Source organism: Echeneis naucrates, chromosome 4 (assembly GCF_900963305.1).
Source record: "Echeneis naucrates chromosome 4, fEcheNa1.1, whole genome shotgun sequence".
NCBI classification, from domain to species: Eukaryota; Metazoa; Chordata; class Actinopteri; order Carangiformes; family Echeneidae; genus Echeneis; species Echeneis naucrates.
This window is the reverse complement of record NC_042514.1, coordinates 21,013,224-21,037,125: the sequence shown is the minus strand read 5'-3', so window position 1 is coordinate 21,037,125 and position 23,902 is coordinate 21,013,224. Positions and strand designations below refer to the sequence as shown.

General features: G+C 44.5%; 2 protein-coding genes across 2 annotated transcripts; both read left to right on the top strand.

The window, feature by feature from the left end:
- The first annotated feature begins 2,857 nt into the window (after window positions 1-2,857).
- On the top strand, window positions 2,858-12,375 carry thop1 (thimet oligopeptidase 1). The gene is made up of 14 exons (XM_029500484.1): window positions 2,858-2,918; window positions 4,299-4,505; window positions 6,217-6,365; window positions 6,609-6,716; window positions 7,058-7,160; window positions 7,240-7,397; window positions 7,621-7,756; window positions 8,289-8,431; window positions 9,462-9,685; window positions 9,942-10,143; window positions 10,778-10,964; window positions 11,327-11,455; window positions 11,678-11,814; window positions 12,092-12,375. Exons 1-14 carry the CDS (start codon window positions 2,906-2,908, stop codon window positions 12,251-12,253), a joined length of 2,058 nt encoding a protein of 685 aa, XP_029356344.1. The 5' UTR covers window positions 2,858-2,905; the 3' UTR covers window positions 12,254-12,375.
- Window positions 12,376-13,661: 1,286 nt separating this feature from the next.
- Window positions 13,662-23,493, top strand: nwd1 (NACHT and WD repeat domain containing 1). The gene is given in 20 exon segments (XM_029500720.1): window positions 13,662-13,967; window positions 14,211-14,296; window positions 14,412-14,528; window positions 14,923-15,277; window positions 15,347-15,691; window positions 15,740-16,658; window positions 16,848-17,051; window positions 17,135-17,288; window positions 17,764-17,881; window positions 18,208-18,372; window positions 18,504-18,701; window positions 18,781-18,903; window positions 19,651-19,856; window positions 20,013-20,261; window positions 20,571-20,661; window positions 20,788-20,936; window positions 21,107-21,380; window positions 21,539-22,092; window positions 22,402-22,507; window positions 23,183-23,493. Coding segments are annotated over 20 exon segments (4,866 nt in total). The 5' UTR covers window positions 13,662-13,825.
- Window positions 23,494-23,902: the final 409 nt, after the last annotated feature.

Genomic DNA, 23,902 nt, shown 5'->3' with positions numbered 1-23,902 from the left:
CTCACCCAGTTGTACAGACACACCGAAAAGACTGTTGCATTCGCATCCAGGTCCCTTACTGATTGTGAGAGGAAATACTCTATCACAGAGAAAGAGGTTCTGGCTTGTGTGTGTTCAGCTGAGCATTGGCGCACATACCTGTGGGGAATACACTTCACCCTGCGCACAGACCATAGCCTGCTCACAGCCCTGCTGTCCTGCCTGAGATGGTCTTCTCAGCTCATGTGTTTTAACTATACTGTGGAATACAAGCCAGGTTGTGATAACATCATAGCCGGATGTTTGTCACGCATGCCCCTGCCATCTACTGACCCACAAGAGCTGAATGAGGACACCATAGCAATGGTGTCTGTGGACTTTGCAGCTGTTACTACAGAGCAGCTATGTACTACCTACCAAGATTGCCCAGTGCTGCAGCAGGTTATGGCTTATGTTAGAAATGGTTGGCCCTGTACAGCTAAAGCCCTTGATCCTGCTTTTCAACAGGGTTAGGGTTAGATGTACAGACTGAGCTGGCTGAACTTGATGAGGTTTGGGTTAGAGGAACTCACCGAGTTGTGATTCACCCGACTCTTCCACCACAACTCATACAGCTTGCAGCTGACATTGAAGGTCGGCCATGAAGCCCTTTGTCACAAACTTCCTCCTCACTTACCAAGCAACTCCCCATGCATTGACTCAAGTCTCCCCTGCCAAACTTCTACATGGCCATCCATTCATCACCAAGTTCGACATCAAAAAAATTGCTTTGCCTCATGCATCTGCTCAGCCTGAGGCTGTGAGAGACACTGTGACTCTGAAATAAGCCAAAGTGAAGCGCTAATGAAGAGTTTCAGTGTGGTTCCTATGTTCAGATCAGGAAGCCAGGAATCATAAAGAAAGGACACTTGAAGTTCACACAGCCCCTCTGGGTTGTTGTTCAGAAAGGCCCGGCAACCTATAAACCTTCTGGTGGTAAGGTATGGAATGCTGTACACCTGTCCCCTGCAAGTTCTCCCTCACCTGAGGTGCACACAACCTGTCCCTGTGTACAGCATGAGGATGTTTATATCCATCCTCAGAGGCCCCCGCCTGCTCAACCATCTCCATCAGCCAATGGGGACATTGGTTGACCTACAACGTCAAGGTAGTCTCAAAATTCACCGTACACATTTCTCTCACAAATGAGAGGACGTTCATAGGTGGCAGTGTCACTCCATGTAACCCATGCACTGTGAAAATACGTTCCACTTGTATCTGACTCTTGAGTAGTAAAGACCGTTCCTCTGGAGTAGCTTGCCTGCTATCTTTTGGTCATTCTTACAATACAACAAAGTCAAAGAAAATGAAACTTTTTTTTTTTTTTTTTTAATGATTGTTATTTGTTGCTATGTGACTATTTTTCTGTGTGTTTTATAGTTGGGCCATATAGTGTCAGCTTTAACATTTCATACCTGCCAACATTTGGCTGTGAAAAAGAGGGAGATTTTATGGGGCAGTGGTTAGAATACGCCTCTCGCAAAATCTCTGCCCCCATTTAACTACACCACAAATTAAATAAAAGGAAATTAACAAAATAATTTTTAAAGAGCCTTAAATTCATAGCTACAATGAAATGTGCTACAATGTACATAGTATAATAACTCTACAGCCTTCTCGGATATGTTTAATACTGATAACCAAAAATAAAATACAGTTACATACATAATAACAATAAGAATTGCAACATTGTGCCTCCACTAGCTGTTTGTTTTGCACAGTTAGCGTGCCTGCTAACGTCATTTTTACCTCCGTGTTCCATGCTGAAGTCAGCCAGAAAGACTTTACAAAATGCACGGTAATGACTGACACGGCTCACGATGACAAATGTGAAAGTGTCACACCATGCCGATTGGAAGTTTGAAGCGTGCTTCCTTTTGTTTACCGTGTCACTCATTCTGTGTAGCCCAGGAAATGACGTGATCTTGAACGTGGGTAGAAACGTATGGCACGCAAGGCACGTAACGGGGGCATTTGGAGGGGATAGCCGGGTCGTTAGGTACCACAACACACGAAACACAAATTTGACTCATATCACTTTGAAATCGGAGTGAAGTGGGATAAATTACAAATCGGGAGCAGGGCGGGAGAAACGGTTAAACAAGAGAGACTCCCGCATAAATCGAGAGTGTTGGCAGGTCTGGGACTGATCAGTTTGATTCTGCAGAGGCAATTTAAGGGAAGAGTTTTTCAGACAAAAACGTCTGTCTAGTCAGATAAAGGTTCCTCTTATATCTGGAATAAAGACTACTGGTCCAGATTTCCCGTGTCTTCTCTGGTCTTTTGAATTGAAAATGATTGTAGCGATAACCAATGCATTAACTGGAAGGCAGGGTTGACTAACCTAACACCAATCAATTTTCCAACAGTGACTTTCGAGACACTGGTTTGTTTTGTTTGTTTGTTTACAATATTAAAACTCCACAGAGACAGGAAATTCAAATCAGCCTAAAATGAAAAAAAAAAAAAAAAATCATAACACATCGAGTTTATACACAAATAAGACTCAATCAAATGAAATAAGAAAAGATATGTTTAGACAAAGACGCCAGAAAACATTATACAAGACAGGATACGATGAGGCGAATACAATAACTGAAATAAAGTATAATGTAAATAGAAATACATTTCTAAAAATTGAATTTTGAGATGAAGTAAGGATTTAGACCCCAAGAAAGAGTTTTTTTCCACGTAGAAAACTGGAAACTGTGATTTTGACTGAATGGATTTTTTAATTTTATTCTAAAACTTCAATTTGGGTTTTGCTTTGTGCTGTTTTGTGCTTGAAAAGCATCACCGGAAGCCCCCCCCCCCCCTTTAATTTTGCGTCACTTCCGGATTAGTGACAGTGAAGCGAGTTAACGAAGCCGTACGTGAGCAGAGAAGCATGGGGCCGACAGGTGAGTGACGTCCAGGTGTCCTAACGGGACCGACCTACCCCAGATTGCCCACGTGGCGTCTTGGATTGGCGGAGCTTCCCTCTCCGTTATACTTGTGACCATTTTAACTCTTTTTAACTTACGTCTGCGCGTTAACGTCAGCTGGCCTCGGCTCGGTGCTAACGGTACCTGAGCCAGGTAGTTCAGGCTCCCCGGAGGAATAACAGAACTGTCGGCTAACAGGGTGATGGCCGACAGGAAGCCGGCTTTGGTGGTTAAATTGCGGCTTGATTTTCCGCCATCCCCCGATTTTATTAGCGCTTTAGCTCACTATGCTAATTCATTGAGCTAACCAACAAATGGACAGCTCTGGGTGTTAGCCGAAGTTAGCTTCCCACTGGGATGCTAAGGGACAAGTTAAGAGAGACTTAACTGGATTGGAAGCCTTAGATAAGGCCTTAACACAGTCTGAAACTCACTTCAACATGGTGAGACGTCCGCACAGGGAGATTTCTCTGCTTTTTTATGACATGCTGCTTCAGGTCATTCCTCCAGCTCAGTTCTTCAGGGTGAAATCCAGATATTTGCATGCGATTACATAACCAATAGCTATGCACTGAGTATTTTTCTGTATCACACCCCTGTTCAAATTCTGCAATTTTGCAGGATCTTTGTGGCTTGAGGGAGCAAATATTCCGTTTTAGAAAATAAGAAAGATCAACATTATCCAGCTACAGGAGGTTGATGCTGACAGAATTTGCACAGAAAAGAGGAGTCTTCCTCCAAATGAAATACTCTGTTGGCAAACAGAACTGAGCTGAGTAATGTCCAGGTATGAATGTTCAGTAATAGACTCACTCATTCACTTAACAGTGATTGAAGTAATATTTTCTCAGAGATTCAGTAACAAGCATGCAATTCTTTCTACAGATGCAACAGGCAAAAACTGACCATGACAGTTGTCTGTTCAGACTGCAGGAATTTGACACAGCAAGATCATTATCATTCAGAACTGTAGATCAGAAAAAAAAACTTAAAAGTTCTGGAAAACTAGTGTCAATCACTAGTAATAAACTAGGACAATTTTAAATTATGAATGTATATAAATGTAGTTTATTTACAAAACAGTATAACTATATAAGGCTGTGACCAATATTTTCAGTATTGATTAATAAAACAATTAGTTTTACCTATTAAGAATTTTGTGTTGCTTATTTGCTTGAAAAGTGATATACAAATTAAGTTTGATTTGAAAGATAGGGAAACACGTTCGTAACAGTTGCCTGAATTCTGAGACATTTTCAGTAATGGTCAGAAATGTACCATCAAAAAAATGTGATTAAGTCAGTATCTAATCATGTCCTGTGCCCTGTCCCTTATCCCCTGGTAATGTCTTCTCAGGCGATCTGGTGTTTGGCAATGTAGTGCCAGTCTGCTCTAAGAACAGGCTGCGTTGGGACCTGAAGCCCGAGCAGATCAAGCAGCTGTCAGATGAGCTCATCACCAACACCAAGGCGGTGTACGATCGTGTTGGAGCACTGGATCTTGATGCTGTCACCTTTGAGAACACGCTAAAGGCCCTCGCTGATGTCGAGGTTGAGTACACCGGTCAGTGTCAACAGAGATTTATTGCATGTTGACATTTTCTCCAAATGTTCATCATCTTTAAATCAGAGAATTTTCATAGCTGAAAGAACAATGTTGTGTTTCCAAGACATTTCTGCGCAAGGCATAAGCTTGTGATTGGTTTGTTGTGTGACAACATGTCCACAGAATGGAGCTTGGACTTTTGTGCGTATAGAACAAAAGTCAATAAAGCCACAGTCGGAAACGTTAAAGTTTCTGAACATGGCTGCAGCTATGTGGACGTTTCATACTGATCACTGAATCTGATTGACGTGCTTGAGGAATGTGCATCACCCTCTTTGCTGGACCTCTTCATACTTTCACAATTTTAAAAGACAACTTGTAGCTGCATGAAGCCCTGACAGAGCTGGACATTGTGTTGATCATCTCAGTACAGTGTCATTGGCTGGGTTGTTGTGTTCAGTCCGTACTGGGTGACACTAATCCTGAACGACACTTAGTTATCATAACATTGGGGGTTTAATTACAAAATGATCCGGTTAGTGCAATAATCCTGCTCCTACTGCAGATCCCAGGAAGTGGGAGCTCTTCTCTGCGTGTGTTGAAGGACTCATGGGGAAAAGATTTTCAAAATCAAAAGAATCAAAAATACATTTACTTATTGTAAATTCTGTTGAGTTTTCAGAGACTAAAATTGAAGTCACTTAAATGTGACTAGATGTTAAACTCAGGTGACAAAGTTCAAGCTTCTTATTGTAGCTGAAACAAAATCCCAGCCTCATTTTAAACAAGGCTCCAGATATTTCTGTCGATGACAGATACTGAACCTGAACTCACCATAACTAAACAGCATGAACCTGAGAGCATGGGCAGGTTGGGGGGGATTCATTGTGAGCTCTGCTGTAAAGCTCTGAATCAGCACAAATGGTCTGTGAAGGTAAAGACACGTCAGCAATTTGCAGAGAAAGCAGCTGAACAAGCTTCATCTGTGACAATAGACTCAATAGAAAATCTGAAAACACCTCGGCAAAGTTTTCACTGCACCTGGATAGGTCGCCAGTCCATTGCAGGGCCAAAACATAGAGACAGAGACAAACAACCACTCATACTCAGACCTACTGGCAATTCAGAGTCACTAGTTATCCCCAACATGATGTCTCTTGATGGTGCGAGGAAACACACATAGGTACAGGGAGAACATGCAAACTCCACATAGAAAGGCCCCAGGCCCAGGAATTGAACCCACAGCCTTCTTGTTATGAGACAACAGTGCTAACTACTATACCGCCGTGCTGCCCAACAAAAATGTACAGAGTGAAAATAATAACATGATCATATTGATGACTGTAACCTTTCCTTGAGTAAAAATAAAACCTGGATAAATATAAATATATATATATATATATATATATATATATATATATATATATATATATATATATATATATATATATATATATATATATATATATATATATATATATATATATATATATATATATATATATATATATATATATATATATATATATATATAACTAGGATGATCCAGATGTCCATATTGTTGTAAATTATCTCTTTGAAGGGAGAAGCAGAATGAAATAATTTCATGAGTCAGTAGTAACATAATGACTGCAGCTGTAACTACAGTAACCTAAGATCTTGTTGGATTTAATGAGATTTCAGTTGCTTCTGCCTCCGCCCCTCTAACTTTTACCCCGCCAACCTCCAGTCCAGAGGAACATGCTGGATTTCCCACAGCATGTGTCTCCATGTAAGGAGGTCCGAGCGGCGAGCACCGAGGCTGATAAGCTTCTGTCGGAGTTTGACGTGGAAATGAGCATGAGGGAGGACGTCTATCACCGGATTGTCGCTCTGGAGGTGAGCCAGTCAGACACAGAACAGGCTAGCCAATCAGCAGACAGATTGATAGGTAGAAAATTGATTGACAGAACTGCTTGTTGTAGGGCAAATTTCAGACAGGTTCACATCTCTTCGGCTGTTTGAATGGTTTCTTGGTTGTCAGTCTGTTTTCAATTTTAATGGAGGATCTGTAGCTGCCCTGGTGACATTCGACGTGTAGCGTATTTCTCATTCTCACTGAGTGATTTTCTTGGTGTGCAGAAGAAGATCGACCCCAGCAGCTTCACCGCAGAGTCAAAACGTTACATGGAGCGACTGATTAAACTGGGGAAGAGAAACGGCCTCCACCTGCCCAAAGAGACCCAAGAGGTGACCACTGCCTCTTTATAGAGGGAAAGTTTAACCTCCAGGAAAGAGAACCATAGCTCGAGTTCATCACCTTCAAGTCCTGCTTGATGTGGGAGTGTACAGCCTGACCATGTGTATTTAATAATTGTTTTTGTTTATTTCATGTCCTTAGTCATTCCCACATTCCCACAGACTTGGGGACAGATCTGATTTGATTTGGGCCTTTATCAATTACACACAAACCCTGCAAAAATCTGCTCAAGTGTCTCATTAAATCAGTACTATTGCTTTCACACTTTGATTAAAACTCCATCATCTCTCATTTTTTTTCTTCCTCATTTTCTTTCTCTCCGCTGTAACAGGAGATCAAAACTATCAAGAAAAAGCTGAGCAACCTGTGCATCGACTTCAACAAGAACCTGAATGAGGACACTACCAGTCTGTCATTCACCAGAGATGAACTAGGTGAGTCCTGCTGCTCCTGGAAATTTCAGCCCGCCACCCATGGTATTTCTCTTTGTGTATTAAGACTTGTTGGTTTCAGGCGGCCTTCCTGAGGATTTCCTTAGCTCTCTGGAGAAAGATGGGGAGAAGCTCAAGGTCACTCTGAAGTATCCTCATTACTTCCCCACCATGAAGAAATGTTTTGTCCCAGAAACCCGCCAGAAGCTGGAGGAGGCCTTCAACTCCCGCTGCAAGGAGGTGAGGCAGGAAAGTGGCCTCTGAATCCAGACACTTCATAAACAGATGTTGAGAGACACTGAACACGGTGATGCTGCTGGGTTCTGCGTCCTCACTCTAATCATGTTAAACAGTTTGGTTGTTATTAGTTAGTAAACCATGAAAGAAAAAAAAAAAAACAAAAACGCTTGTGAACATGAATCAGCAGAAACCCATAATCACCTTCTGTCTTGTCTGTTTCCAGGAGAACTCAGCCATTCTGAAGAAGCTGGTGGAGCTGCGGGCTCAGAAAAGCTCCCTGCTCGGCTTCACAACCCATGCCGACTTCATCCTGGAGATGAACATGGCCAAGTCTGGGAGGAAGGTGGCCAGTTTCTTGGGTGAGTCCTCTAGAATTTTTTTTTTTTTTTTTAGTTTGGTTTTCTTGTTTCTTTGTGTTTTTTATGCAGCAGCAGCTTTAGAATACCAAAAACTGAACAGCTTGAATTTAGGTTTTCCTGGGTTGGACTTGTACTCAGTGGCATTTTGACATTGAACTCAGACATAGGACCCTGAACTTTAATACTGCTTATAAATATTGTTCATTCAACTTTTACATTTCTTTTTCTTACAAAGAGCACATTGTCTTCCTCCTCCAATGGTCTGATAATCAGTAGCCAAACCTCCACAGTGACCTCAGACAGTTGTGGCTTTATAATGTTACCTGATACAACTTGAGACGAACTGGAGGTGTAACTGTTGAAATAAGAAACAGCTGATGCAGAAACACTATCTAATTCAGCTTCATGTTTCTTTCCAAGTGAAATGAAACAGTCAGTGTTTTATTTCATTGTGAGGTGTTGAGGGGTTGCACTGAAAATCTTTCTACTCTCCTCATTTGATTCTTGCCTCTCCCTCTCTTTGGTCTTTCAGAGGAGCTGGCCTGTAAGCTGAAGCCTCTGGGTGATGAAGAGCGGGCAGTTATCCTCAGGCTGAAGGAGAAGGAGTGTCAGAAAAGAGGCCTGCCTTTCAACGGAGAGCTTCATGCATGGGACACCCGCTACTTCATGACCCAGGTAAGAGCTGCACACCTGGGATCCAACTGGGACGCTACTGCTCCTTGAGCCACAAACCTGCACATGTAGAAACATACAGAATAAGAAAGGACATAAGCAAATGAAAAGGAAATCAGTGAATATCCAATGGGGCAAAGTGACGGTTTAATTCATTATGTTCTTCCTTTGTGAGCTGATCAGGAAACAACCTCTGGTTGTTCTTCAGTCATAAATTAAATTCGATTCAAATTTGGCATAAGATTAACTTTGACTTGAGGAAGAATTGAATTAGTTGTTAAAGGTCAAAGTCCAAACTATAATTTTGTTAATATAATACAGGTACAAGTATTCCGGCACTGTGCCGGATCTCCAGAGAGTGTAAAAAAACAATCAAAATAATATAAAATTAAAAACAACAACAAAAAAAAAAAAAACTTGTTGATGCAGGATATTGTCAAGTTCGGGGAGCCAATTGAGTTTGCCTACCAATGAGTAACACTAGCCAATCAGAGGTAGGGTACGGCGGGTCTTGGAAAACTCGGTTGAGGTGCTGCTGCATTCTGAACAACTTGGGAAAATATTAGCTACATAACAGTGAAAATATGTCAAACTTATTTTTTCTCCTCCTAGTTAACCTGCCGTGTGAACGCTATAATATTGGAAGTCGGAAATTTTCAAGTCGTAACATAGAATTCTCTGTTCCAAGTTTGCATTAATGCAGCATCCAAGCCGGCGTTTTTTTTTTTTTTTTTTTTCTTTCATCGAAGGCACTGTTGGAGATGATGTAGAGTAAGTTTGTGAAGCCAGGGGAGGACGTCCAACAGACAAAGGACTTAAAAGATATGGATAGAAGAGTGGGACAGAGATGACAAGCCTTTTGGTTACTTATTTCCTATTTTGTATTTAGAATCAGAATAAAATAGTTTATTGATGCACTGTTACTGTTTGTAATAGTTTTTGTATGAATTGTCCTTTACTGAATTAAATGGTTGCTAGTCGAATAAACACAGTTCAAACAAGGTACTGACATCTGTGACCCTGAACCCCCCAGGTGGAGGAGACTCAGTATGCTGTGGACCAGAACCTGCTGAAGGAGTATTTTCCCATGGAGGTGGTGACTCAGGGTTTGCTGAGCATCTACCAGGAACTGTTGGGTCTGTCCTTTGAGCTGGTGGATGGAGCCGCTGTCTGGCATCCTGACGTCACCCTGTACTGTGTGAAGGACCGCAGCAGTGGACAGGTGGTGGGCCAGTTCTACCTGGACCTGTACCCCAGGTGAGCCATTGCTTCTTCTGCCAGCACGGTCTTTATCAACATGCTCCCTCCCTACAATCAATCATGTCACATACATTTTAATTAATAAAACCCAACTAAATAACTGAAATACGGATGATTTAACCAACAGGTAATATTAGACACACAGCAGAAGGTGTGTGTATGGACATCAGCAGTGACCAGTGTAGCTGTAACTCGCCGACCAGTGACGTGACCTCAGGTGTCCTCAGTGTCTCCTCTCCCACCTGTCTTACAGGGAAGGAAAATACGGTCACGCCGCCTGCTTCGGCCTCCAGCCTGGCTGCCTGCTGTCCGATGGCACACGGCAAATGTCGGTGGCGGCTATGGTGGCCAACTTCAGCAAGCCAACGGCTGACGCTCCATCTCTGCTACAGCACGACGAGGTGGAGACGTACTTCCATGAGTTTGGCCATGTCATGCACCAACTCTGCGCCGAGGTCGGTGGAAAAATCTGCACTCTAGTTAAAGATCCACAAAGTGTCTGACATTCATGTTTGTTTAAGAATGATGTTTCCAGTCAGAGGCCCAGAAACACAAACTAAAGTGTCATTCCCACATTTGGGTTTTATGATAAGCTTCTAATCGTCTACAGGTCAGCGCAGCAGCTTTTTTTTTCCTGCATGGATTAATGTAAAAAGACACAGATACGGTCCTATTGGTTCAGTAAAGATACATCAAGTATGTTAGATGAAGAAAATTCATAACCAGCAGTTTTGAGGTTCAATCTGAGGGCAGTGAATTTATCAGACATCTAACTTCAATTCCACTAGCATCATCATTGCCTCCTCCAACTATCTGTAATGTTTGACCAACAGAAAGACCGAAGGTTGACTCTGATTGAGAGGGGCAGTCTCACCCAAAGACCCTTTTTCAGTGTCTGTGGTTATGGTCATAAATACTCATTGTGGTCAGCAAGTGGAGCTGTTGTTCCAACTGTTCAGTACTGAAGGTGAAGATCTGCATGATGTGCTGTGTAGTTTCATCCAGATAGTCCTGAGAGCAGCAGCTTCAGTTCAAAGATCAAGAATAAGACAGTGTTGGACACAGTGGGTCATCTGAATGTGCTTGCAGGCGGACTACGCCATGTTCAGTGGGACTCATGTCGAGCGGGACTTTGTGGAAGCTCCATCTCAGATGTTGGAGAACTGGGTTTGGGAGAGGGAGCCTCTGCAGAGGATGTCTAAACACTACAAGACTGGCAACAGCATCCCAGAGGAACTGCTGGACAAACTCATCAAGTCCCGCCTCGCCAACACTGGTACGTCCAGCTGAAGCTACACTGCTTGTGCAGCACTGAGACTGGAACTGACAGATGGACTTCTGTTTCTTTCTGTTTTATCTGATTCATCATGATGCCCCAAATGGACTGAATGCCTCACAAAAAAAACTATTTTACCACACAGCTGGTCTCCTTTGACTGTTCTTCTATCTTTAGTTGTACAACAAGAACAACCAATTATGAGCCAGGAAACATGCTGAGGTCATTCGTGGGTCACAAAAATAAACCAAAGTAACCAGCATCTACCAGATGTAATGCTTTAGAAGACAGAATTTCCACTGTTTGTCTCTGATGCTGAAGCCCAAACTCACCTCAGAGCTGGTTTGTACTGTCTCCTGCAGGTCTGTTTAATCTGAGGCAGATCGTTCTGGCTAAAGTGGACCAGGCTCTTCACACCAGGAACGGTCTTGACCCTGCAGAAGAGTATGGACGCCTCTGTCAGGAGGTCCTGGGAATCCCCGCTTCCCCAGGTGATCTTTAACATCTCGTTTTAGTTTATTAAGAACTCACTAACATCCTAGAGGTTCACAAAAACCAGTGCAGGAATTCAATTTTTACAGTCTGATCTGATTTTGTACCAGTAAAATCCACTTAAAATGGATAGTGACCACAAGTCAAATAAAAGGCATTTCTGTGTCCATGAAATGCTTCATCCTCTGTCTAACCTTTGACATTTGCTTTGTGCCTCACAGGGACCAACATGCCGGCAACCTTTGGGCACCTGGCTGGTGGTTACGATGCTCAGTACTACGGTTATCTATGGAGCGAGGTGTTCTCCATGGACATGTTCTACGCTCGCTTCAAACAGGAGGGAATCATGAACCCCAAGGTCAGAACTTTGAAGAGGAGCTGAGGGAGGAATGAGCTCTGAGATCTGGTTCACTTTCAGTCCACTACCTTTTTTCTTCATGATTCTTTTCTTTCTTCATGAGCACACCACCAACCTGAGGACACACAAGTCATTGAATGACCAAAATGTTCTTAAAAAGCTCTGGGACATCTTCCTCAGGCCCAAGGATGTGATTGATTGATTCATTTGTGAATCCAGTTCCTATACTTGGTGGATTAGATGTTGACTAACTTCTGTCTCCTGACTGGTTCTCCAGGTTGGTCTAGACTACAGGAAGTTCATCCTGCGGCCTGGCGGTTCTGAGGACGCCTCTGAGATGCTGAGGAACTTCCTCGGGCGGGAACCCAAACAGGAAGCATTCCTGCTGAGCAAAGGACTAACAGTGGAGCAGAATACCAGCACGCCATGTCCCTGCTGACCAATTACAGCAGCCGGGTCTGCCCACCCCCCCATCATTCATGGCCCGTAAACAGCGTTTTCTAGAAAAACAAATGTGCCCCAACATTAAAAGAAACAGCAACCTGAAAATAAAATTATTTGATGTGATTTCTGTCTGTATTAACTCATGTTCTCAGCGTAGTTTCCCATTTCATCTCTCAGTCTGGAGAGTGACATCAGGTCAACTAGCTAATCAGATTGATGATAAAAGACCAAATAGAGACTTACCTTTATACCTGTAAATTGTATTCACGTGTTTAAACATGAGGAAGAAAATTCGGTTTGTTCTGTTCAGAGTCAAACCAACTAATTGTTCTTTTAATTAGATTCTAAAGTTTGATTGACAGGTGCTCTGTGGATGTGACTCCGCCCCTGGCAGGTACAGACATGTAACTCCAACTCCAATCATTCTCGCCAACTGGGAAACCAGTTGGCGAGAATGATGTAATGTCCTAGGAGAGTGGCAGATCCGTGGCAGATCAACAGCTCAGCTTTAAAAACAGCCCGAGGGTGAAAGTGTAGAACAAACAGGTTTACAGGAGAGACAGAGAAGCTTTAACAGTTTATCTGTCGATTTTATTTAAACACTTTGTCCACAGAGAGCACAAATCTGAAGTGTCTGTAAGTTTCATTTTCTTGGTTTACAGATAAAAAATCTCCACTGACTGTGCAAGTCAAACAGGTTTAATGTTTTTCAATTAAATTATTCTATTGTTCCAGTTAATGAGAAAATTGTTCTAACTTTGATTTCAGTCACCCTCTGTAGGAAATCAGCTGTTTGACTTTAGCACATGATAAATGTGCCTTGAACCAAAGATATAAAAAAAAAAAACTGATTCAGGCAGAGATTAATTTCACAAACCCGAGGATACAATTCTGTGAATTTAGTGGGTGAAGGGGCCGGGCCATATAAAGTATAGAGAATTAACATAAATGCTACAGCCTAAGGCAACATACAAGTAAGAAAAGATGTCTGAAGTGGGCTGCTTGACATTCTTCCATCCATTTTTTTATTCCAGGCCAATCTGACATTGTGTGATGGAAGAGTCCAAATAATCATTGATCACTGAAAACAAATCCAAATCAATTAAAAAGCAAAACATGTAATGATGTAATGAATGTAATCCAAGGATATGTTGTGTAACTGTCTCTGTGCAGCTAGTGTCGTACATCTTTACATTATATTTATCCTCATTATGATTATCCATCATCTTCAGATTCAGTTCAATGGTGGCAGGTGAGGTTTACAGTCTCAGTGATTCATCTTTTTTAAAGTCTCTACATATTCAGTAATTCTGAGTATGTTGAGACTTTAAACAAAAAAAAAAGTCTGAATGTTTCTGTGATACAGCTGAGTAGCGATGAGCAGGTTGCAGTAAACAGTTGAACTGGAATATCCAGAGCAGGTTTAGTCCTGTGGGACAGCTGGTTGTCCTGGAGCGGATCCACAGAGGTGATGAGCGGGAGGCTGAAAAGCAGCTGAAGGAGGGAAGCTCACACAAAAGAAAAAGGGGACGGAGAAGAAGGAGACCGCGGCTTCACGGTGGACACAATGGCAGAGCATCCAAAAGCTGGACCAGGAGGAGGAGGAGATGTCAGCCCGCAGGACGTCCTCAGAGGACGGATGGACGAAGCACAGATGACAACGCCCAGCTCCAACATGATCCGAGTCTTCATCAGCTCCACTTTCACAGGTCAGAGCAATCACTGTCCACGGTTATTTATCATGTTTTATTAACTGTTTGTACAGCCTTTACTCGTGTTTATAGTCAGTTAGAAGCTGGCAATAAGAATGAATTGGTTGCCATGTTCTGGACCACCTCTCTCCAACAGAGACTCAGTCTGAAGTTGCATGTAAACAGTAAAATCCCCCACAGCTCCATGCTACTGTGATGTTTATGTCACTTCCTGTTGTGTGTCTATTCTTTGGCTGTCAGATATGAGCAGTGAGAGGAAGGTTCTGCTGGAGAGAGCTTACCCAGAGGTCCTTGCTTTCTGTCGCGGTCTCGGGCTTGTGTTTGAGGTTGGGCCAATGTTTAAAACAAAAATTCAAGTGTGGAAGATAAACTGAAGGAATCCAGTGCAGCTGTTCAGTAAAAAGCTGCTCATGGTTCAGTTGTTGGTTGTTTCCTCCTCAGGTGGTGGATCTGTGTTGGGGGATTCGAAATGTCTATTCTGGAGACCACGAGTCCTGGGAGATCTTCCTGCAGGAGATCCAGACCTGTAAGAGGATTTCAGCCGGACCAGCTTTCGTTGTGCGTCTGTTGCCTAAATCCTGTTTCACGTGATCATCATCTGGTTTGGCCATATTTTTCTTCTTCTCCAAAACATTTTCTGCTGCTGTAAAGTTTCTCTTTAATGCAGAGCTGCTGCAGCTAATCTACAAAATCACCTACTCGTGGTCTTTATTTGAATGATATAGATTTGAAAATATTTATTTAAGACTTACTTTTAATTTAACTTTAGTCTAACTTATAAGTAAAGCAGCAAAGCTGCATGCAACAAGTCAGTCTGATCCAAATCTGAACTAACTGGCTAAGGATCTAAAGACAAAAAGAGACCTTGGCTCACTGAAGTTGACAAAGATCAGTCAAAGGTGAAAAACTTTGATCTGTATTCCCTTTCCCTCCATTTATCTTGGCTGATAAGCTTCTGCTGGGGAACCGGTATGGTCACCGAGCTCTTCCTCGCGTCATCCCAGAGAAACAGTTTGAAGTTCTTATGTCCAAACTCTACAAAAAACCTGAAGGCATCAAGCAGCTGAGTCAGTGGTTCTTAAAGGACAACAATGCTGTCCCACCCACCTATGTCCTTCAGCCTATCACGGCTCACTTCCCCCACTACAGTGACCTTCGACCTGAGAGCAGGCCTCAGCATGACAATGATGTCCTGTCCTGGCGTCTCACAGAGACTCAGTTGTTGCAGTTCCTGCGACTGGCAGCCGCCAATGCAGAGGCTGCTGGTGACATCACAGCCGAGCAGAAACAATGCTTCCACACATCAGGTGAGAGACATGTCATAGTTTGTCTCCTTATGTTTCAGGGGGATTCTGAGTGCATTCTCTTTCTTTCAGTGATGGAGTGGGAGCTACAGCAGGGTTTGTGGGCAGATGGCAGTGAGCGGTCCACTCTGCTCTTTGTCCGAGAGATTCCCCGGCAAAGGGTGAGGGAGGGCCCCAAACGTCTTGCCAAGTACATGGACCTGACTGCCGACGGGCTGCTAGACGCAGAAGCTCAGGGACTCCTTGCTAACCTCAAGTCCCGACTCTACGTCTCATCACAGAAGATCCTCAACCTGCACTGTGTGGAGCTTGGCAAGGGGAGCGTTGACCCCAAACGCAAAGAGCACGCTGAGTACCTGGACAGCATCTGTGAGCAGTTTGTGACGCAAATGAAGGCCCGGATCATGGCAGCGGTCTGTTCCCCGGCTGAGGGGAGGAGGAGCAAGATGTGGGGAAGCCCAGAAGAAGAGAACAGGGGAACGTCAGACTGGATGTTTGAAGAGGCCGGACAGCATCTCGCCATGAGTGCCAAGCTGTGCAAAGGCCTCCATGGCAGAGACAGTCTGCTGGGTAAGCTCTGTCTTGCCATGTGGGAGTCAACCAATGTCCGTCACGCCCCACTGATCATCCACGGGGCTGCTGGGATGGGGAAAACGGCTCTGCTGTGCAAACTGGCACAGGAGATGAGGAGCGTCCTAGATGCAGGATCAGTGGTAGCGATCCGGCTGCTGTCGGCTCATCACCCTCAACGACCAGACATTGACCACGTCCTCCACAGCATCTGTCTCCAAATCTGTCTGGCATGTGGTTTGTCTTTGCCCTCACCACTGACAGCTGGTGCCCACCTGGAACTGCTCAGGTTCTTCAGGAACATCCTGGCTCAGGTCTCCCAGCATGGGAACAGTCTGCTCCTGATCCTGGACTCTCTGGACCAGCTCTCAGACCAGCATCATGCTCAGAGGCTTCACTGGCTGCCCACTGACCTCCCGCCAAATGTCCACCTGGTGGTTTCCATGGACACAAACAGTGAGGTGTTTGCCAACATGCGGCTGAAGTTGGCATCTTCGGGTAACTTCTTTGAGGTGGAGCATCTGTCCCATGACGAAGGGAAACAGGTTATGGAATCGAACATGCAGGCATGGCAGCGAATGTTGACCCCTGAGCAGAGCGATGCCGTGCTGCGCTGCTTTGACTCCACCGGCTGTCCTCTCCATCTCAAACTCATCCTGTCCGCGGCCAGACGCTGGGCCTCCTTCACCCTGATTGCAGACATACACCTCGGCACCAACACGCAGGAAATGATGTCACAGCTCCTCCAGATGCTGGAAGAGAAACATGGGAAGGAGTTGGTAGGCGGGGCCTTGGGATACCTGGTTCTGGCAAGGTGAGGTGATGCAGAAACACCTAAAAAGAAGTTCAGTGTTTATCTGAGCTCAGCCATTGAGGATTATTGATGTGAATTATTTTCCTTATTTTTGGGGGAGAAACAACTCACAAAGTTTTTTATCATTGTTAAATCGTTGCTAACAACAAGAAGGTAAACAATCATCAGCTGATTGTCACATATCCACAGGGAAGGTCTGCTGGAGGCTGAGCTGCGTGATGTAATGTCCCTGGATAATGATGTCATTAGTGAGGTATACAGGTACTCCCTTCCTCCAACGCCCTCCTTGATCCGGCTGCCCCCCCTCCTATGGGCCCAACTCAAGCTGGACTTGGAGGACCATCTGGAGGAGCGGTGGGTGGGTGGGGTCGCCACCATTGCCTTCAACAACCGGTACGGGATGAGCAACCTGACAGATACAGACGACCATAAAAGGTTAGATCTGATTTGAGTCACATGGCTTTTCTGTGCTTCAGGCGCCTGGTTGAGGTGGTTTCATCGCGGTATCTGACATCACAGCGCCGGAGGCGGAGTCTCAGCATTCTGGCGGAGTACTTCCTGGGTCAGTGGTCTGGGAAACTGAAGCCTGCTACTCTGCCGGGTCTGTCGCTACTTGTCTGTGACAGAAAGGTACCAAGAGCCCCACCCCCCTCTGAATACAAGATGATGATAACGTTCGTCATCCACAGAGGTTGAACCCTTTAGATTTCAGGCCCTTTCCTCTTGCACCATCCTTAGGAAAAAACACTAAGCATAACTTCACGTTTCGCTCCATAGCTGTATTGGAAATGGTATTTGTCGTCTGACATCCGTTTCCAACTTCATGTAGAAAATTGAGCAGCATCTGAGTCAAGATGATCAGAAGTGTCTTTTTTCTGATACAAAAAGTTGTTGTAGCCATGCAGCCTCGGTCGAGTTAGTTTTATGTTAAGCAGAAAATCCCCACCATGGGGCAAGTCCTTTAGCAGTGGCAGCCGTTCTGTACCATCCCAGTGAACGTGAAGCTAATTTGATGTTAGGTTGCTTTTCTGTTTCCTGTCTCTGGACTTCCTCGGTGTGTAAAAATACTGAAGGTTCTTGTCCTTCTCTCATGGGGGTGTCACAGGTCCCGCCCCAGCCACTGTGGTTCGCTCCAGATGTGGCGAACGTCAGGAAGCTGCAGGAGCTTCCTTATCACCTGCTGCATGCCGGACTGTGGGAGGAGCTACGACAGGAAGTCATTGGTGAGATGACAGAGGAAGCACCCAAAGATTTAAGTCCCGCCCACTCGTGCCGCACACCAACACAGAGTCTGATATGCTGAACCCAACTTTACTGGGCTTTACCAATATGCCTTGACATCCTGAGGATCCTGAGGATCCACAGAGAGCTGATTAGAAAACACCACAACCACCCCAGAACGACCCAGCAACATCAAATACTTTCTGTTTGTATCCAACAGAAATGTCCTTTCAGAGCTAAATCATAAGCAGTTCAGGATATAAACCATGGTGAAGTTATAGAAACAGAGCAGACCTTTCAGTCTCCTTTCGTTGTTGTTGTTTTTCAGGCAACTCTGAGTGGCTGTACTGTAAGAGCAGGGTGTGTGGTGTGACCAGTGTGATCCATGACCTGGACCAGTGCTCCCAATACATGGACTGCACTGAGACCAGACTGGTCCGGGACACCCTGGTCCTCATCAAACCCGTTCTGGACCTACTGAACAATCACATCGGTCAGTTATTCTGGATCCATCTATTTGTTGGCATAAAACAGTCTTTAGAAACAAGATGATCTAATTTGAAGGAGTTCATTCCAATAAGAGTGAATGAAAACTGAACATAAACAGGCAGATCTGTTTTTCAGACATGCCTCTGTTCTACACCGAGCTTTTGGCACGACTCTGCTCCTTGGCCTCCACTTTCCCCTCTGTGATTGGCCGGCTCTGCAGTCAGTGTGAGGAATGGCTCCTGACGTGTCCGGAGCCAATCCTCGTACCGAAGTGCAGCTTCCTGCAGCAGCCAGGGGGGGCGCTGCAGCACACACTAAGTGGGCTGCACGGAGGTCAGTGACCCTTTCGGTACAAATCTTTGGTAAAGATTCAGCCCAACAGAGAATTAACCAACTGTTGCTGTGTCTGCAGGCGTTCTCTGTGCTGACGTGAGTGTGCCGGCAGAGCTTCTGGCTGCCGGCACAGATGACGGCGTGGTCGCAGTGTGGAGCCTCGCCGACCAGCAGCTCATCCACACTCTGCTGGGTCACACTGGTTTGTCCGAACCCATTACACAACAACACAACCACAATGAAATGAATTAATGTTAACTATAACAGCTGGATACGGCCAATGAAACGTAAAAATCTAAAGCCTCTAAAACAGTTGTTTGTCATTAGGATTCATAATTTCCAGTTATTTTGGTGTCTCGTTCCAGTGTTGCAAATTGAGATTTATTGACCAATAAGCCCCACCCACATTTAATCTATAAACACTTTTGGAAAATATTTGCCCTAAGAACATGTTCACCAAATTTGGAGGAATACAGATTTGGATATTTACATGTGCATTTGTAGGACCCCCTCAGTGGTCAGGCTCAAAAGGCTTTGGCCTCCTTTCTACCACGGCCTGAAGGTTCATGTTGATTGGTCAAATGGTTATCGAGTTACTGCCAGTGATTTGCCCTGCCCTGTTGATGTTTAAATAAAATTTTAAAGTTAAATTCATTTAAAAAGCTATTATCAACTAGCCCAAAAAATTGGGGGTTGAACTTTCATATTTCCTGTAGAGACTGTTGATTGGCCAAATGGTGTGCGGGACTAGGCCTTAATTACAGTCACACCATGTTGGGACACGGTGTGTGTGTTGTGCACTCATTGTTTTCTTTCTAAGTTCAGCAAAATTTGAGCAAATCAGAAAAAATAGCACTTTATTATTCAACCACTTATCTGTTTCTGGGTTGCAATAATAGTTATTATGACAATAATAATAATGACTCTCAACATCATATGTGCCATGCAGGTGCGGTTCTGTGCGTTAAAGTGATTGACAACTCATTTCATTGCCTCTCATTGGCTGCGGACGGGTCTTTGAGGAGGTGGAGCTTCATCAACGGCCAGCAGCTGCTCTGCATCCACAAGGCAGTACCTGTTGACTCCGCTCCCTCAGCAATTCATATCCACATGTGTGAGAGGAGACAGGTGCTCTATGTTTACACCAGAACTCAGGTAAATCTCTTACAGACTTCTTGGTTCTGTCTCTGCTCAGGTTATCACTTTGTGTTGATGGCAAATATGAAATACAACTTTACACAATATTTTCAGTTTTATTCTGATGAATCAAGACTTCGTTTTCCGTGTTAGACCTGAATCTTGTTGTCCCAGGTCAAGGCCTGGAGGCCGGACGGCTCCCAGCTCTTCAGCAGTGACGATGGCTCGCTGGTTCTAGGAGTCCTGGGGGACTCAGTGGTTTCTGTGACTGACTCTGGCCTGGTCAGAGTATCAGGTCCTGTTCACAGGACTGTGGAGACTCAGCTGGAAAACTCTCAGAAGGGTTGGACTCTCGTAAGCGCGGTTACATTGCAAAAACTTGGGAAAGTGTTTGCAGTTACTAAAGAAGGTTTTCTCTATCAGGTACGTTTATTTAGCCTGAAGGGTCTGATGGTTTTATGATTGTTACAGTCCGAGTTAATAAAAAAAATAATAGCAATGATAACTTTATCAATACAGCAAATTCCAAAACTAAAGGGAGCAGGAGTAAAAAGGAGTATGAGGACTGATCGCAGTGGAAGTGCAGACGACTCACATCCGTCAATAGCGCATATTGTTATTCAACGCAACATTTATTAAAGCTTCATCATCTGTCTTGTCTGTCTTGTCAATATTTAAGCCAAACCTACATCAGCATTATTTCTAATCTTATTGATAAATTGAAAATTTCAGATTTCTTGTTCGGGTTGCGAAACAGGAATCGACTTTCCTTTGATTCCTTCTTTACTTTCAGTCACAGAGGATGAGAAAATCCTGATGGCAGGTATGCAGAGGAGACTTTCTCAAAACAGACTAATAATAGATACATGTCAATAAATAATAAAATAATGAAACAGTAGCTATGTGATTAGGGTAAATATGATGACAGCTGTTTTGTTTCTGTCTGCAGCTGCTGATCGAACTCTCAGCCTCTTCAACATTCATACAAACTCTCTGGACAAATTCCTGGACCTCCAACATGACGACATCATCCTGTCGGCCTCGATGTCCTCAGACTGCAGACTTCTCGCCTCCGGAGCTGCTGACCAGCTCATACGGGTGAGAGACAATCCCTCACTGACTGCAAAGCCTTCATCAGATAAACGACATCGGTGTTTCTTTTAGACTTCATCTAACACAAAGGGCTTGATGGGAAATCATCATGTGCCAGGCAACTTCATCTACATCACATCCCATAATCCTCCCCGTATCAATCATCATTTTGACAGATCTGGTCAGTCACCACCGGCGCCTTGTTGGACTGTCTGTGTGGCTCCAACTTCCCCGTCACCTCGTTGGTTTTCTATAAAGGCTTGGTGGTTTCAGCCTCGACGAAAACCGCCTCCATCCAGCTGTGGAATCTGAATTATGACCCGCGACACAAACCAATCGCTCATGCCCCGTCAGGCTGTGCCCACGTCGCCATCACTAAGGACGCAGATCGTGTTTTCTTCGTCCGAGAGCCAAACCAGACAGAAGTGATCAGCTGGAACAACCTCACAGGTCGAAGGTCTTACTGATTATCAATCAACTGACTTTAAGAATGAAAACATAAAAACATAGCTAAAAGTTTATTTGATGAATTTAACACATACCTGACTGTCCCTCTCTCTCGCTATCTGTCTGTTCCTCTGTCTGACTCTCTCCCAATCTCCCTGCAGGTTCTCTGTTGGACCATTTGTCTGTTTCTGCTCCGGTGTCCTGTCTGGAGTTGTCCCAGCAGAAGCGTTTGCTCCTGTGTGGTTTGACCTCTGGCACCGTCCTTATCTACCCATTACTGCTCCCCCAGGAAACGCTCTGCCTGCCCCCCCCAGAGAGCCTATCCAGGGTGCTGTGCCTGGTTGTCAGCTCCCAGGAGAGGCACCTGGCAGTGGCCTATGAAGATTCAGCATGTCTGTTTGAGATCACCACCAGAGACAGCTTCCCCACAGTGGAAGGGCCCCTGCAGAGGTTCTCCCTGTCCCTCCTCCATGCACCCCTGTCCTCCATGGCGCTGCTATCCGACTGCAGGCTGCTGTACGGGACCGACTGCGGGGAGGTTAGACTCCATGACTTCACCAGCGGTGGCGACTCCAGACTGGAGCCTCATGGCAGCAGAGTGACCTGCGTGACAGCCAGTAACTGGGGGACTCACGCCTTGGTGGGCTCTGAGGACGCCGTGCAGAGGCTGTGGGCCCTGAACCCATTGGCCCTGGACCACACAATGGAGTACAAGGTCAGGGTCAGTCTGAAGGTCTGCTGCCTCAGAGCAGCACACCACCAGTGGCTGAACTCAAGTTTTTAAAATCCACACCGCGGTCAATGAAAGAATGAAAACCAAAAAAAGACATTTTCAGTCACCACATTTATCACCAAATCAATATATATAAGTTAATAAGTGACTACTGTGTCATTCTAAGCAGATTTGAGACACCTAGTAAAGGACTGCTAATGCTAACATTAGCTGTGTAGCACTAACAAGCACAGTATCTCTACACAGTGTGTTATAATCAGTTTATTGTGTTGTGGTTGGGTTCATTTCCAGGGGTTTTACTTCGAGGGCATCCTCTCTGCGGCATTCTCTGACAGCGACCAGTTCCTCTTCACTGGATCTCAGGACAGAACCGTCAAAGTCTGGGACGTGTCTTCAGGTCCGTCTTAAGAAGGAAACAAAACACCAACAAACAAACAGCTCAGTTTTAATCAGTGCATCAATCCACCACTGCATCTGTCTGCGGCCAATCACATTAGAGTCAGCCAATTTCAGCAAACCTATAAAGGAGAGCAGTTCAGTCTCCATCCATCTTCTACCACTTTTCTGGTCGCGGAGGTGCGGGAGCCAATCCCAGTCAACGTTCCGGGCGAGGGGCAGGGTCACCGCGGACAGGCTGCCAGTCCTGAGTGTCAAATATAAAACCACTTTCTAAAGTGTGAAGGAAATGAGGTGTCACAATAATCAGTCATTACTGAAGCGCTGCTAGGCTGACTTTATGCTAAGCTGTGCCAGCCAGGTGCTACTTGTATCTTAAACTCCTCCAAGAATGGTTTCTTACTGCTTCAAAAAACCAATATGGCTGACAGACAACTAAGGCAATAGGGCTCAAAACTTTGACATGTCAGCGAAAAGTGTTTTTTGTTTTTATGCATAGAAGTTTGTATTTAGCTATAGGAAAGTATTTTGTAATCGTTTTCTAAATGAACAGACAATTATTTGTGTTATGTCTTATGCGATTATAAATGAGGTTTTATAACTGAATGGGGTCCAACAGTCCTAGTCTGGCTCTCAGATTTTGTCACAAAGTTTTGTCTTTGTTTCTTCACATCAGGAAACTTGTTGTACGTCCAGTTGGTGTACTCGCCGGTCGCCCGGATGGTGACCTACAGGAATGGCTTTGTGGCACTGACTCAGGAGGGCTTTGTTATCAAAGAGGTGTTTCGCTGTCCAGAATACATCAGTCCAGACTACAACCCTCTGAGGAACGTCAAGGCCCAGTACAGAGTGACCTCTAGGGAGAAGAACAGGGACGGCCAGGGGCCTTCTACGTCTGACCTGCAGGACTTCAACCCGGCCCAGTTGAACCTGAACCTCATGAGCATGCTCAGAGCCAAGCCCTCCCCTGCCTGCCTCATACTGTAGGGCTCTGGGGCCCAACTGGGGCACCAGACCTCCAGAGGCCTCAAGGTTCTGGGAGGTTTCACAGGAAATTAGACAGAAAAATATTTTCGCTTTTAGGAAATGTATTTATATTAACACATTGCTCATGTAGAGTACAAGTTTTTATGTAAAATTTGTGAATGTGCTGAGTTTTGATGAATTATCATGGAACCGACAACTATTTATAGTCTGTGGCATGTTTCCAAACTTGCGGATATCTTCCTTTAATCTGCTGGTTTTATGGAGCTATGGGGAAAAGATTTCTTTAGCGTTGCTTTCAGGACAGAAGCTGCAGTTGCTGCCATTCAGAATGTTTGGTTAGTGCCAACATCATTTTCTTTACTGATTTTCTTTCTTTAGTAATTTTCTTTACTAAAGAGGCCGTAACAAT